Source organism: Rhinolophus sinicus, chromosome 6 (assembly GCF_057876585.1).
Source record: "Rhinolophus sinicus isolate RSI-liver-muscle chromosome 6, RSI-T2T, whole genome shotgun sequence".
Lineage (NCBI taxonomy): Eukaryota > Metazoa > Chordata > Mammalia > Chiroptera > Rhinolophidae > Rhinolophus > Rhinolophus sinicus.
Window position 1 is genome coordinate 69,194,511 of NC_142506.1, and position 15,659 is coordinate 69,210,169.

The 15,659-nt window shown below is 61.5% G+C and overlaps 2 protein-coding genes across 2 annotated transcripts; one reads left to right on the top strand and one right to left on the bottom strand.

Annotated features, from left to right (window-relative positions):
* Positions 1 to 146: 146 nt before the first annotated feature.
* On the top strand, positions 147 to 4,523 carry GPR37L1 (G protein-coupled receptor 37 like 1). Its single transcript, XM_019750851.3, has 2 exons — positions 147 to 794; positions 3,246 to 4,523. The coding sequence occupies exons 1-2, from the start codon at positions 168 to 170 to the stop codon at positions 4,044 to 4,046; spliced, it is 1,428 nt and encodes a 475-aa protein (XP_019606410.3). The 5' UTR covers positions 147 to 167; the 3' UTR covers positions 4,047 to 4,523.
* A 2,611-nt stretch (positions 4,524 to 7,134) lies between these two features.
* ARL8A (ARF like GTPase 8A) lies at positions 7,135 to 14,822 on the bottom strand. The gene is made up of 7 exons (XM_074317134.2): positions 14,560 to 14,822; positions 10,043 to 10,123; positions 9,664 to 9,737; positions 8,990 to 9,083; positions 8,835 to 8,902; positions 8,581 to 8,651; positions 7,135 to 8,164 (listed from the first exon to the last, which is right to left on the bottom strand). Exons 1-7 carry the CDS (start codon positions 14,680 to 14,682, stop codon positions 8,115 to 8,117), a joined length of 561 nt encoding a protein of 186 aa, XP_074173235.1. The 5' UTR covers positions 14,683 to 14,822; the 3' UTR covers positions 7,135 to 8,114.
* Positions 14,823 to 15,659: the final 837 nt, after the last annotated feature.

Genomic DNA, 15,659 nt, shown 5'->3' on the forward strand with positions numbered 1-15,659 from the left:
GGCGGGGAGGGAGGGAGCGGCTTGAGGCCACTGGAGCAGGCTGGCGAAGCCAGACTCCTGACTGGGGGCGGACCAAGCGGCCAGCTGCCTCTCTTGAGTCCACCGGGCACTGGGTTCCCGGCCCTTACCTGCTTTCCGTGGGGCAGCTGCCTCCTGCTCGCCCGGCCATGTGGTGGCTGTGGCCTCTGGCCGTCTCTCTTGCTGTGGTGTCCCCTGTGGGGATGAGCAGAGTCTCTGGGGGCGCCCCCCTGCGCCCCGGCAGGCACAGAGCCGAGGCCCCCGAGCAGCAGAGCCGGCCCAAGAGAGGCGCCCAGGACGAGCAGGAGAAGGGGCTGCAGCAGCACGTGCCTGAGGAGTGGGCAGAGCGCCCCCCGCCCCTGCACCCCGCTGGTCTGCCGCCCACCAAGCCCTTGGCCACCAGCCCCCACCCAGAGGTGGATGGGGGAAGCCCGGGCAGCGGGTCAGAGCCCTGGGGCAACCTGACGGGGACGCCGGGGCAGAGGCTGAAGATGGAGAACCCCCTGTACCCGGTGACTGAGGGCTCCTACGGTGCCTATGCCACCCTGCTGCTGGCCCTGGTGGTGTTCGCCGTGGGCATCGTGGGCAACCTGGCCGTCATGTGTGTCGTGTGGCACAGCTATCACCTGAAGAGTGCCTGGAACTCCATCCTCGCCAGCCTGGCCCTCTGGGACTTCCTGGTCCTCTTCTTCTGCCTCCCTGTCGTCATCTTCAATGAGATCACCAAGCAGAGGTTGCTGGGGGACATCTCATGCCGGGCTGTGCCCTTCGTGGAGGTGAGTGTGAGTCCTAGTGGGCAGCAGAGGTGGGTGTGAGGGCGGGCCAGGCCCCAGGCGCCTGGAGCGCTGTCCTGCTTCCTCTCCTCCAAACTGGGCAAGGGCACGAGTGGTGTGGCGTTGCTTCCCGGTAGCTCCCGGCTGAAGTTGGCCGGCCAGGGGCTGAGGGCAGGAGTGCAGGGCCCTGGGTCCCGGCTCCGCCTGGCTTCTCAGTGCGGGCAGCTCAGGGTCGGTCTCGCCCCCTTCGCCTGTGCCCTGTGCTCTCTGCTGCCTGCCTTAACCCTGCGCCATCTTTCCACCAAGGAAACTGCTCTGCCCTTCGTGTCTCCTTCTCCGTCCCGTACCCACTGCCGCCCAGCACTCACAGCCCCTTCTTTACCCTCAATATCCTGCCCCCAAATGCGGTGTATGCAGGGACACCCCCACTCCTACAGCCCGCAGCTCACTCAGCGTCCACTCCCCGTGCACGCGAGGGCCTTCCTCACTGACCGCGTCACGCTGCCGCTGCGCCAGGCCCTGCTAAGTCCTGCGGGGAAGGGAAGCCCTGGTCTTGTGCTGGAGCTGGGGGAGGGGCTCTCATGCCAGTCGAGTCACTGACACCGGGTGTCACTGGGCGTCTCACATCTCCCCAGTTTCCTGACCTCCCAACCAGGGAGGTGGACCGGACGGTCCTTCCCACTGGCCTCGTCTGCAGCCTGCAAGTGTCCCCCTGGCCTCAGCTCCGGGAACTGCCAGGTTAAGACCAGCGAGCGCATGGGTGCTGGTGGGCGTGTGGGTCACAGAGACGGCTGCAAAAGTACACTGATACACGCATGTGCGACACATAGCAGGGCCACATGCCTGTAAGGAGCACACGGAAAGTGGCCTGTGAGCCTTGGCCAGGTGGGGTGTAGTCACGAGGCCCCAGCCCACTGAGGTCTCCCTGCGAAGGCTGAGTGATGGTGTGTGACCTGGCACGTGCCTGGGAGGAGGAGGGGCCAGGCCTGGGCATGGGGCCGCTGGGGCTCTTCCCAGTTCTGTGCCCTCCCTGTGCATTAGCGGGGACTTTGTATTTGGAGAGTCTCTGAGGCTCAGCGGCTGGCACAGCCCTTGCCTGTCCTTCCCAACCCCGGGAGCCCCCCGGAGCGGCCCCAAGGCCTCAGACCTGAAAGCAGACCCTCCAGGGGATGGCCTTTGAATTGTAGCCATGGTCCCTGCTCAGTACTCAGGTGAGCGGTGACAGCTTGCGCACCGGACTTTGGAACCAAGCAGACAGAGTAGCGCAGGCCCTGCCCCACCAGCTGAGTGACCTTGTAAGTTACTTTTCCTGTGCAAACCCCAATCTCCTCATCTGTAAATTGGGGGTGATAACGTAATAATCATAGCTATGTGAATGCATTCTTGAAGGAGGAAGTGGCACTTAGAAGTAAGTAGCTCCCCGTGCAGTGGTCCTTACGGGGAGCAGGCTAAGTGGGAGGGGAGCAGGGCGACACATGTTTGCATGTGGCTGCCTGGACAGTCAGCGAAAGCCCGGCCCGGCCTGACTGTGGGTCTCAGCACGCCGGGGACAAAGGCTCTGGCGTGGACTCTCCTGGGCCGCCGGCCACACTTCCTGGGGGGGACAGAAGTCATCCAGGAGCTGGCAGAGCCCCACCCCCAGGCTGGGTGATGGGGCGGGAGTCAAGGGACAAAGCCCAGGGCCCCTGAGCCATTTATGGGGGTCTTAGGGATAGCGGGGTGTTCTGTGAGATGCAGGAGAGCTGGTGTTTCTGTCCAAGCCCGAGGATGCTCCTGCAGGGCCAGGGGCATCTCACCAAGGACATGCAGGGACACAACTAATAAGGGGGGATTGTGTCCCCAGCTGGAGAGGAAAGAGGGTGGACAGAAGGGGGATCTGAGCACAGTCCCTGTGTGGTCGCAGCTCTTCTCTCTTTATTCTCTCTGGCACTTTCTCCCCACTGTCCTGGCAGCTTCCTCTGGGTTCACAGGGCGGCTTCCCTGTGGGCTCAGTGACAGCTCGCAGGGAGGGTGGGCCCAGGCCGCTTCCCCACACAGCCAGGCCTGGGCTTCCCCACAGAGGGCGAGCGTGTGCGTGCGTGTAAGCTGTGTCCCTGAGACCACTCACTCTGCACAGGACGGGGGCAGGAATGGGAGCACCTGCAAAGACCAGAACTTCCGAGTCTGTCTTGAATGCCTAGAGCCGCTTCCCAAGTCTCAGGGAGCCCTGTGGGGCCCACAGTCCCCCCGCCGAGAGGCCCCGAGTGGTGGGAAGTCAGGGCCCTGCTGCGAGTGGCCCTCACCTCTGCCACCCCCAGGTCACTGGTCCTGCCCGAGGACACTCTTCTTGTGAAGGGGGTCCCTTGGGAGGACCTGATGACACAGGAAGCGCCTGGCTCACCGCCCAACCCCAGCAGCCAGGCGTCTTCCGCCGCTGGTCTGACCACGGCTTCCCCTCCCCCGGGTCTCGCCCAGGTCTCCTCCTTGGGGGTCACGACCTTCAGCCTCTGCGCCCTGAGCATCGACTGCTTCCACGTGGCCACCAGCACGCTGCCCAAGCTGCGGCCCATCGAGCGGTGCCAATCCATCCTGGCCAAGCTGGCTGTCATCTGGGTGGGCTCCATGACACTGGCCGTCCCCGAGCTCCTGCTGTGGCAGCTGGCACGGGAGCCGGGCCCCAGCACGGGCACCGTGGACTCGTGCATCATGAAGCCCTCGGCCAGCCTGCCTGAGTCCCTCTACTCGCTGGTGATGACCTACCAGAATGCACGCATGTGGTGGTTCTTCGGCTGCTACTTCTGCCTGCCCATCCTCTTCACGGTCACCTGCCAGCTGGTGACGTGGCGCGTGCGTGGCCACCCGGGGAGGGAGCCGCCGTGCCGGGCGGGCAAGCACCAGCAGGGTGAGAGGCAGCTCAACAGCAGCGTGGTGGGGCTGACCGTGGTCTATGCCCTCTGCACCCTCCCGGAGAACGTGTGCAACGTGGTCCTGGCCTACCTGTCTCCCGGGCTGACCCGCCAGACGCTGGGCCTCCTGGGCCTCATCCAGCAGTTCTCTGTCTTCTCCAAGGGGGCCGTCACCCCCGTGCTGCTGCTGTGCGTGTGCAGGCCGCTGGGCCAGGCCTTCCTGGACTGTTGCTGCTGCTGCTGCGAGGCCTGTGGGCGGGGGGCGGCCACCGGCGCCGACAGCAAGCTCAAGACGGAGATGTCGTCGTCCATCTACTTCCACAAGCCCAGGGAGTCGCCCCCGCTCCTGCCCCTGGGCACGCCGTGCTAAGGCCAGGCCCCACGGGAGGCCTGGGACATGGCAAGTGGGGCAGCGAGCGGGGCCTCCCCAGCCCTCCCTGTGTTTCTGTCCCCATAGGTCTGGCGAGTGGACGGGTCCAAGCCCCAACCCCAGCAGGGCCTCCCTGTCCTCTCGCTGGTGGGCGGCAAAGCTTCTAGGTCCTTAGAACTGCCCAGAAACTGTCCCAGCAGCTGGGAAGCAGAACTCGTGCAGGTCCCGGCCGCGCTGCTGCCTCTGCCTGGAGCCCGAGCACACTTTAGTTGTGTCCTGTGTAGGCCTGGTCTTCCTGCCCCCACCCACCCTGGAAAGGGGCTCCCTGGACTCTTCCTTCTCCTGGTGCCGTCTTTCCCAGGGCTCTCTCCCCCTTTCCCCCTCTGACGGACCCTGGGTTGTTTTCTCCGACCCCCATGTTAGGTGCACCCCCCCATAGAAGGCCTTTTTTGTAAAACAATAAACTAGGTGGAACTACCCCTGTGCCCACTGGACTTACTTGGGCCACATCCTGGCAGGGCCCACGTGCACCTGGGCCTTCCCAGGTCGGTGGTGCCACTGCCTGTCCCCTGCCAACTCCCACCCTGCCCCCCACAGCTCCTCCCGCTGGTCCTGCCCTGGGTGTCCCACCACCTCCCGCCCCCTTTCCGGTCTCCCTCTGGGTCTCTTCTAAAAGCTTCCTTAGCCCTGTGTGGGCCTAGAGAACTGGCGCGATGTCCATCAGAAGGGACACTCAGCCTGGGCCACCAGCCGCCCCTTCCCCATAAGCCCAGCTTTCTGCCTAACCGCCCAGCCTGTCTGCACCATGGCTCTGGGGCCCACCCAGGACAGCTGCATGGGGCCCGGCTGGTGAGGGGCAGATGCCAGGGCCCTGGGCATCACTCTCCTCTGTCCACCCCCACTCTCCCCTCCTCCCCCGTGGCCTCAGACTGCCCTATACCCAAACCTCCTCCCGCCTCTCCCAGGATCTTAACAGCCTTGTTCTCACTCCCTGGAACTCACCCCCAGGCTGGTGATGCCAAGGGGGGGGGGGACGCTGTTGCCAGGTGATGGCTGCCCGGGCGGGCCCTCTGCTGGGGAGGGACACCCACCCATTTCTCAGCAGATGTGTTGCCACAGTGACTGCAGCCCCAGCTTTCTCTGTAGAAACTTAAATGGGGGGCAGGTTTGACAGGGGTCCAAAAGCTGGCTTGCAACGTTTTTACCCCCTGCCACCTCGGTACCACCCCCACCCACACCCCCAGTCCTGGATGCACCAGGAGCTTCCTATGGGATGGAGGAAGGGGGGCCGGGGTACGCTGAGGTGAAGCTTGGGATCTGGGGACAGCTGAGGCTGGAGGGTTGAGCGCCGGGCACGGGGACGCCTGAGCTTCCTGTTTGGGGGCCTCTTCCACAAAGGACACCCTCTGCCTCTCCCTCCTGCTGGCTGGCAGCTCAGAGCTGAAGGGGGGAGGTGGGGGCCCCCAGGCCCTGTCCCCGCGGCCGCCCCCGGCCTGCCAGGCTGAATGGCATACAGAACCCATCAGCAGGCCAGCGGGCCTTGGGAAAGAGCCAGTGTCCCTCCAGCCTGGGCCAGTCGGGGAACAATGCGGTGTTTGTTGCTTAGAGGTCCGTCCCAGGCTTGGGGTGGGGGGCAGGTTGGCACAGTGGTGGATGATGGACTGGAGCCGGGAACTGCCACTCAGTCCCCCTCAGGGCAGACTTCAGGAGACCCTGATGCCAGCTGGGAGGGGACAACCCACCGAGCCCCCTCAGCTCACACTTTGCAGTGACAATCGCCTCACTTCTGTCCAGCCGGACACGTCACTGAAAGTCTCGTCTTGGCTTTGCCATCTGCAGGGAGGAATGACACCTCCTGCCCAAGGACTAGCCACTAAATAGGACAAGACACATAAAGCACCTGGCACCTCTCCTTCCCTCCAGGTAGGAGTTTGATTCTCCAGGACTACAGAGGCCTGGCGGGGTGGCCTTAACTCAGTCTGTTCCCTGGGCAACACTGACAAGTCCTCTCTGTATGCAGGCCTTAGGGCGGCATGGCGCTTGCCTGCTGGTAACCAGCTCAGTAGGTCTAATCGCAAACCTCACTCCTCACTTGGAGGACGCTGCAAAGGCAGGTAAACACAGAAACAGCCCGTCCTGCTCCCCGGGTGAGCGAGAGGCTCCAGGCAGAGCCAATGCCTGCAGCCAGAGAGCAGGGGTAGCCAGGCCCCAGCTCCAAGCTCACCAGGGGACACGTTTTAAGGGAATCTTAGGACGGCACCCCCAAACCATTGAGCTCCATCTGCCCATGGTTTTCCCTATCTCCTCTGGCAACGGTTCCGTCCTCCCAGGCAGGCAGGCGTCTCTCTGACGACTGGCAGACGCCTCCAGGAGGAAGCCCTGGGCAGCAGGGAGGGCTGAGGAAGCTCAGACCCAACAGGGCAGGCCCAGGCCCGCCCTGGCCATTCTGGAGGGAGGGAGAAGCGTGGTGTGTTCTGCGGGGCCTGATCCATTTCCTGGTTGAGGGGAGGCTGGGGGAGGTGGGGCTGACTGTAAAACTGGGTCAAGATGGCCTCGGATTTGGGTGAGCAGGGCCGGCAGCTGTGGGCAGCGAGGGGAAGACCAGCTCCGAAGGTGGGAAGAGGGCTGGACCTGGGCAGGGCAGTGAAGGTACTGCCCTGCCCAGGAAAGCAGCAACACCCCAGGAGAGAGGCCTCCAGGCTCTGCCCTGAGGACAGTTCCCCGGCTCCAGGTGGGTGGTGGGGACACAGAGCTGGCTCCCCCCAACTCTGGCTGCAGGTGAGGTCCCGCTCTGGCTCTAAGGAAACAGGTAGGGACAGCCCCTCCTGCCATGATGACCCGGCCCCCAGCAGCTCCTGAGATGGACCCCTTGGCTCCACTTGGCAACTGCAAGCCCAGCTGAGGCCACATGAAGGCCCAATGAGGACAGGAGGTGGCGAGGGCCGGGCACACGTGCAGAGGCCGTTCTGAGAGGTGCCATTGTGAGCCCGTGTGGGCGCGTGCCTGCCTCTCTGTGGCTGTTTGTGGCCCTGGGCCTGCCAGTCATTCCATGCCATCTATGGAAAAGTTACTGGCACCACACGCCACCCCCAGCACAAAATTGCGAATTTATTCTTGTTGTTAGGAGGCAAAAAAATGTACAGTTACAAGAATCATTTTCCAAACAGAGGTTAGATATGAGCTGAAAAGTGTAAAAAAGGAAGAGGGACATCACTTTACAAATCATTAAATTAAACAAATAAACAAACACGAAACCCAAAGAGTCACCCCCCACCCCCCCACGCCAAGTTCTCTCCTTGTGCAACTCTGCAAAATGAGAACAGAAAAAGGTGCCCGTGGAGTGGGGCCTGGGAGGGGGAGGGGCTGCGGGCGCTTGGCGCTGGCCCCCCCCAGGGCACGGTGGTCTCTGGCAGCTGGCTGTGCCTGGGGGCCCTACGGAGGCTGGGGGCAGAGAGGGGCGCCTCTGGGGGCTCCTGCAGCCTGTGACATGCAAGCAGGGACAGCCAGACCGGGAAGTGGGAATGCACAGGACATGGGCCGGCCACCAGTGCCCAGGCTGGGGCCTGCCCCATGTGCCAGCCCCCACCTTTCCTGATCGGGGCCTGCCCCAAGCCGGCCTGCACAGCTTTCCCCTCCCAGATCCTGACTCACCCCTGCAGCATCAAATGGTTGATTTTAGTCTTTGCTTAAATTAAAAAAATTAAAATATATATACATATATATACTATACACACAGGACAATAACAGAAGTGTTGAAAAGGGAAGGGGACAGGAGTGAGGGGAGGGCAGGGGCTGGGGGCCAGGGTTGTGGGGAGGGAAGGAAGCAGGGCAGGGTGAAGGGACAGGTGAGAAGGGAAGGGCGAGAGGTTAGGGGACCCGAAGGGGGGCGATTTATTTTACAATAAAAACAGGAGTTCAAACCTCAGCAGAACAGGCCTCTGGGATCCCCAGAGGGCCCCACCCCACACCAGTGATGAGGGGTGGGCTTTGGGGGACAGTGGGGTGGGCGGGGAGCTCGGCTTCAGGATCAGATGGCGGGTCCCTGGTCCGAGGGGGTGGGCCGCAGTCTCAGCTTCTCCGTGACTTCGAGTGTTGAATAAGCCACTGCAGTGTGATATCTGCATGGGGACAAGAGAGGTGACAGGGCTTCCGGGGTTCGACCCACTGGGGAGGTCCAGACACACCTGAGGCAGTGACGTCAGCCCAGGGCCCCCCAAATTGCAGCCAGGATCAACCCTGGGGCATCGGGCTCCAAACAGCCCGAGGCAGGTGGCAGGGGCGTCTGGGTGCTGAGAGGCGGAAGGGGGCAGGGAATCACAGGCCCAAGGCGGGGCGATCCCACAGCCAGGCAGGGGCCCAGCGGGGGTGGTGCTCGAGCCTGGCCTCCCCCAGGGGAACCACAGTGCTCTGGGTTTAGAGCACTGTCCTGGAGTGACAGCTGTGGGAGCCGCTGCCCCAAACACCCAGAGGGCCCGTCCCCTCCACCCATGCCCGCGATATGCTAGAACACGGCAGCTCCCCCAGACCCACGCACCAATGTTGTCCTTTTCTTTGCAGGAGATGGAGTAGCAGCAGATCTCTCGGTCCTGGATGGCAGACAGGTTCCTGGGGGAAAACCAGAATGCAATGTGTCGGGGCCCTGGGGCGAGGGCACCAGGTGAGCAATGCTCTGGGAAGGTGGGCGCTGCTGCCCCCGTGTGGCAAACACTAGTGCTGCAGCGAGCCGGCTGGCTCTGGAGCCTGGGGGATTTAGGGAGCAGGGAGGAGGGGCAGAGGGCGCCCACTCACATTTTCTCAATCAGCTCCTTCTCATCCAGTGCTCCCGGGAGGTCCCGCTTGTTACCCAGCACTAGCACCTACAGAGGACGAGGCACAAGGACCAGGTCCAGGGCGGCCCCCCCACCCGTGGCGCCCCCCCACGCCCCCACTCCTCGGTGCCTCACAGGGATCCCCTGCAGCTGGGGCTTGTCCAGCAGGTTGTGCAGCTCATTCTTGGAGGCCTCAATCTTCTCCTGGTCAGCGGCGTCCACCATGTACCTGGGGAAGGTGGGGCGGGGCATCGTGCTGACCAAGCTGTGGCCTGGTCACCTCTCCCAGGCAGGGACTCCAGGAACGTTCTCTGCACTGATGGCAGTGACATGTGCTGGGGCTGCCAGGCCTGAGTATCCCGTCCTCCAAAGTGGGCTCTGGAGAAGCCCTCCCTTGGCCCCCGAGTTGGGCCCTCGGGGATTCCCTCCCACGGTGACCCTGTGACGGTTGAGTGAAAAAGCAAAGGAAGGTCCGGAAGGTTTCCTTCCATGACGTCTTGTAGAAATCAGTTTAAACACAATGAAAACTAAACAATCTTTCGTTAGGGCGTGCACATGTGGGTAAAATTATTTTTAAAAAGTGAGGGAATGACCATGTAAACACACAGAATGCAGGCCAGTGGTGGCGCTGGGTTGGGGGACCCAGGGAGACAGTGGGGACAGCACAGGGATGCCCGCCGGTTGACGCTCTGGCCCCGGACTGGCTGTGGGCGCCCAGAGTGTTTATCAGACGGGAAACAAGCACCACAGAGTGAGGAGTGGCTGAGGACTCATGAGCAGCCAGGCCGAGGAGCCCCTGTGGCACTTACACGATGGCACTCACTCCCCGGCAGTAGCGCTCCCACATGCTGCGGAAACGGGGCTGTCCCCCGATGTCCCAGAGCTGAGCAAGAGAGGGTGAGGCGGGGTCAGCAGCAGCAGGCCACCACGTACTCCACTGCCGCCACCCCGCCCAGGTCCCCTGCGCCCACCCTCTTCCTCTCTCCAAGCCCCTCTGACTACCTGGGACCCAAGCCTCTGCTTCCCTTCAGCTTCTCCTCCCAGGGCCTCAGGTGCCCTCCCACCATTCCTTTGCACCCCCCAACACACACACCACACGCATGCACGCACACACACAGGAGGGTGCGTGGGCATGGCCTGCTGCAGCTCCTGTGCCGCCCGCCCCCCGGGTCCCCAGCGCTCACTCACCTTGATGGTCACATTCCCCTTGGTGATCTTCCGCATGTTGAACCCCACAGTTGGGATCATGTCCTCATTGAACTGTCCTGACTGGAGGGAGAGTCAGAATCAGAAAAGGGCAAACCCCACAGACGGCAAGGCTGCGGGATGCCAGAGACCAGGCCACCGGCCCCAGGGAGGGGGCATGGGCCGACCCAGGGGCGGCGTATCAGCCCCACCTGGAGATCACCTGTGAAACAAGAGGCCCACCAGTCTCTGGACGCCCTTCTCAAGTCTACTCAGTCCCCTCGGGACAGAAGCCCCAGTGCGGGACCTGGTCCCTGGTGGAGAGGAACCTGTACCTCCCAGCAGACCTGAACGGGCCGCGGGACAGTCAGGGGTCTCAAGGGAAGCAGACCTGTTTCCAACAAGACGGAAATATTCAAGCCCAAAACTTGGGGCATCAGCCACCCCCAAAATGCAAGACACACCATGGTGGTGCTTATTTACACCCCATTCCTGTGGGGGTGGGTGTCTGTTGACTCTGTGTATCCCCCTGGACGAGAGCTTCTGGGGGGAGGGACCCGTTCTATATTAAGAACATTAGTAAATGTTGAATAATTAGGAGTTGGCTGTCATTCTATTTCCCAGAACCCATTTTCAAATTCTAACAGTTTTTGTTTCTCCCTCTGAATTGTCTCCAAGACCTCTAGATTGTTCTAAAGAAGCCACCAGCCACCCCTATGACCGGACCAAACCCCCTCCAGGGTCATCTCCACGTTCTGCTGGCTCCCCCAGATGCAGGCTGGAGGCAATGGGACAGATTTAACCTTGAACAAGGGGTGACGACCTTGTTCCTTTACAGGGCCACTTTCTTCTGCCGGGTGGTGGGTCACGCAAAGAGGTCAGTGCTCTGACCACCAGCAAGGTGTGGATGATGGTTTCTTCTTCAGAGCCTGTGAGCCTGACTGAAGACCCCTGGGTCCCATCTAAAGGATGACGCCTTGACTTGCTTTTGTCTGCAGGACCCACCCAGCTCATCAACCAGATCCTGCTCAGGACAACGGAGAGAAGGCCCCCAACCTGGGCCCACACAGGCTTGGGGGCCCCTGAGCCCCTGACACTCACAGTCGTGTGCACACACTTCCGTGTGCGTGTTTTCTGGGGAAAGCGCCTCTGAGTTTATCAGACATCAAAAGGGTCTGAAAGCCCCTGACAGTCGGGATCACTGAGTAAAAGGGGGTGCCCTGAAAGAGCCCCAGGTCCTACAGTCCCCCAGCTCCCAGCAGGGTGCTGTGGCGTGGGTACCGGCTGGACTAACATCCACTCCATCCCCATTCCGGCCGGTGAAGACAGTCAGGAACGAAGCCCAGTTACTGCTTATCTCTTGTCATGGGGGAGCGGTTTCCTTCGATGAAATGGCAGGAAGGGTTTTGGATTTGGAGACTGGCAAATAAGGGTTCCAAATGCTTGGACATGGTGGCCATACAGCATGAGAACCCATCACTGCTCTCTAACAGCTAGAAGACCCAGCCTGGCAGAAGGTGATCGTGGGCGAAGGGGGTGCCAGGAGGACCCTCAGGGAGCCGGGCTTCTGCTCCAGCATCTCCAGCTCTGCGGGGAGTCGGAGCTCATCTGGAACCTGTTAAAACTCCATTTCCCTGCTCACACCTCCTGGTGTCACAAGCTCCTCACTGACGATCAGAAGTCCCTCCTTATCCACAGTTTTACTTTCTGCAGTTTCAGGTACCTGCGGCCAACCAAGGCCAAAAATATTGAACGGAAAATTCCGGAAACCAACAATTTCGTAAGCCATTCTGAGTATCATGATGAAATCTCGTGCCATCCTACTCCGTCCCACCTGGGATGTGAACGATCCCTTTGTCCAGCGTCTCCATGCTGTACGTACAGGACAATAAGACACATAACTTTATTACAGTCTATTGTCATAATCGTTCTATTTTATTATTGGTTATTGTTGCTAACCTCTTACTCTGCCTAATTAACAAGTTAAACTTTATCACAGGCACGTATGTATGTACAGGGAAAAACATAGTCTACATACGGCCTCGGTTTCAAGCACCCACTGGGGGTCTTGGAATGTATCCCCGTGGATAAATAGGGGTGATGACTGTCACCCTAAAGTCAGCTGGTTCAACCTCTTGTCTCTGACTTGAATCCCGTTTGGCCCCTTCCACCTTGGGGCAGCTCCGACTCTCCCAAAGTTCTCTAGAATGAGTCAAACAGCCACCCTCCTGTAACTCCTACCCATTCCTACGTCTCCCCTCGGGTGCCCCAAGACTAGTTGTTCCTCATGACAACTCCCCCATGACAACTGTCCACACTTGTAAATATTTGAGAATGGCCTTCTCGGCTCCCTTAGGCAAAATATCTACTTTCTAGCATCACATATTTCAGAACTCAAAAGATGAGTTTATGGTCTTAGAAGCATCGTAAAGTCTCACTATAATTTTTTTCTGGCTCACATCAGTCTGCTCTATCAACTCAGTTTCTATTTACAGTCGGACCTCACATAGTGAATACAAAAACAGGGTGGAGGAAAGGCTGGGGAAACAGACCAAAAGCAGAGGAAACAGAGGTGGGAGAGTCAGTGCCGGGCACAGGAACAGAACTCAGGGTCCCCGCTTGGCTCCGTCTGTCTCTACAGTGGTTATGCACGGAGCAGGGCACGGCAAGGCACCTGGAGGACCTGAGAACCTGGAGTGACCCTGACACTGCAGCCATGGGGTGGCTTTTCTTGGGAAGCGTCATTAAAGGGACATTTGCTTGCACTTTTAGGATGTGTGAATTGAAGGGCAAATTTCACATCAAAAGGGCAGACGAATGGGCCAGGGAGGGGGACATGGGTCGGGGAGGGGGACTCTCCCAGGACATCACAGGCACTCTTGACCCAGTGCAGTCTGTAATTCGGCTTCTGTTCCTGACCTGCTGTAGTGTCCTAGTCTCTGGATGTGACGCTGGCCTAGAAGAGATCCCCTACAAGGAAGCGGAGTCACCAGGGCACCGTGGGACGGAGTCCAGGAGCACGGCTACCAGTGAGAACCCATGGGGATCAGAGGGGACACCTAGACTCAGCCAGAAGGGTGGCAGAGACTTGTTTCTCCTCTCGGCCTGACCCCGCAGAGTTCTCCCGTATCTAAATGCATCCCACTTGCAGCTCAGGATGCAGGCACTGGGCCCTCACAGAGCACAGAGCCCAGGTCAATGGCAAGTCTTAGCCGTGGTCTCTGGCCGGGCCCAGGGCCGCGTGGACAGGGGCCCGGGTGCATGTTGGCTCAGAGACCATCGCACCACAAAACCCAGTGTGGGCTGAAGGGGCAGAGGTCATCTGCAGAGCATGTCTGAGAAAGGAAGCCATGCCCAACTGTGTGACGGGAGCTCCCTGGCCCTTCAGCCTTCCCTCTGCCCTCCCCGTCTCAGGCAGTGTTCCTCTGGGACACTGGGCAACAGTGCAGGCAGGGGGGCACCGAGGCTGGTGGGCCACACTTCTTTGCTGACCTATCTCATCAGCATTTTTGGCCAGTCTCTGGCCAATCCACAATTCTCAGAAACCCCAGTTTAGGGAGAGAGGGACCAGGTCCCTGGACAACCCCAGGCCTGCCCCAGCCTTCCTGAACCCTCCAAGCCCAGTCCAGCCAGGCTGGGAAATGCAGGCCGCAGCCATTACCGCAGCCTCAGCTCCCACACCGTAGAGCTCATCTTCCCCCACCCCCTTTTTTTTGAGGAGGAGACTTTAACTCCTTCCCCACCACTGCCCTGGCTCTGAAAGTCTCCCACTGGCCCACCTGCGTCCTGACTACGGAAAGCCCGCAGAGCCACTGTCTCCCATGTCCCCAGACTGGGCAGTGCCCCTCGCACTCATCCTCTGGTCCCGAGCGCCTCCTCCTGCAACTTCTGAGCCTGGAGGAGACTCCAAACTCCTTTCTGATGCCAGCCTCCCCGACCCCTGCAGCCGCTTTGGTAGAGGAGGGGTTCCAGGAGGAGCCTGGGCCGGAGCCAAGGGCCTCAGCTGATTCCGCTACTCCCAGGGGACGCAACCCCTCCCCCTCAATAGCGCCGGGGCTTCCTCTTCCGGCAAGAAGGGGTTAAGGCCTCAGGGTGGGGCTGGACTGACCCAGGCCCCCTCCCTTAGCCCCTGGGCCGGCCGCGGTGCCGCGACCCTCCGCACTAGGGCTGGCAGGCCCGGCACTTTCGCTCCGTCATGCCCCCTTGCGCGGGGGCGGAGGGGGCTGGTCGCCGCGGGCATAGGATCCCTCCGGCCTCGTGACCCCTTGGGGCTGCAGGTCCCGGGTACCAGCCCTGTCTCCTGGTCCCCCGCCCCAGCCGTGCCACCCCGGCGGGGCAGGAGACCCGGTCGCGCGCCCGCGGGTCTCCACGGGCCGCGCTAGGCCCCAGGGCCCGGCCTCTCCTCCCCGCGGCGCCCGGCCGGGCCAGGCGGCGACCCGGTTCCCCGGAGAGCGGCGGGCGGGGACAGGACGCCCCCAGGCCCCGTCCCCGCCCCGCGCCCCGCGCCCCGCGCCCCGTACCGCGATCACGTTGACGAAGGTGGTCTTGCCGGAGTACTGCAGCCCCACCAGCGTGAGCTCCATCTCCTCCTTCCAGAACAGGGCCTTGAACCAGTCCAGCAGCTTGTTGAACAAAGCGATCATGGTCGCTGCGCTCGCGCTCGGCCGGAGCGGCCTCGGTGCGCGGGGTCCGCCGGGCTGCGCGGGGCTTAGGCGCGGGACGACTCGCGGCAGGATCCGCTCGCCGCTGGGTGTGGCTTCGGCGCCTCCTCCGCCGCCGCCCCCCGCGCGCCCGGAGCCGAGCCGGGGCCGCGTCCTGCTCGCGCCCGAGCGCGCGCGCCTCCCGCCGGAGCCGGGCCGGGCAGGGTGCGCGGAGGGCCCGCGGGCTCGGGACCGGGCCCGAGCGGCTGCCGGCGTCCGGGGTTCTTGGGGAGAGAGGTCTGGGTGTATTTCTCCCGGTCCCCGGCTGCCGCGCCCGACTGCACGCGCTTCCTTCTTAAAGGGTGTGGGCCCGAGGTGGGTGAGATGCCCGTGAAGCAGGACGAGAGGGTGGCTCAGACGGGAGGACCTCTGAGAGAGGGAGGAGACGGAGGCTTTGTTCCCCGAATCCCTCTGCCCGTGAGGATCTCGGCGCGGAGGCCCCCGCCCCCCCACGTACCTAACGGAGGGGAACACCGCGTTGGGCGTTTCCATACCCATCTTTTGTTCACAATTTACCTGAACCACCTGTTTAGGAGACTCTGACCCAAAGTGAAATAGTTGTTTCAGGTTGATGCTGATTTTTACTAATGTCACCATGATACTAAACAGAAAAAATCCTGGGCGTGGGGTGGGGTGTGGGGTCCAGTGAGGAAGCTCTGTGGCAACTGGAAAAGTTGGTCTGATTGGTAAATACCAAAGTTTTCTTGGAGGACTGATGGTGGGAGGCATAGTCCCCCCACCTCAGAGGACCCAAACTGAACCCTGGGGCTGGGGGTGCCCGGACAGCCCCAGGCTTCAGGGCAGTCCCCAACTTATGCTGGGCGCTCCCTAGTACTTGGTTGTCAAATGTACATAAACTATCAGTGCCAACTGTGTCTGTCACACCCACCCAGACGACCCCAGTGACCACACAGTTGCCA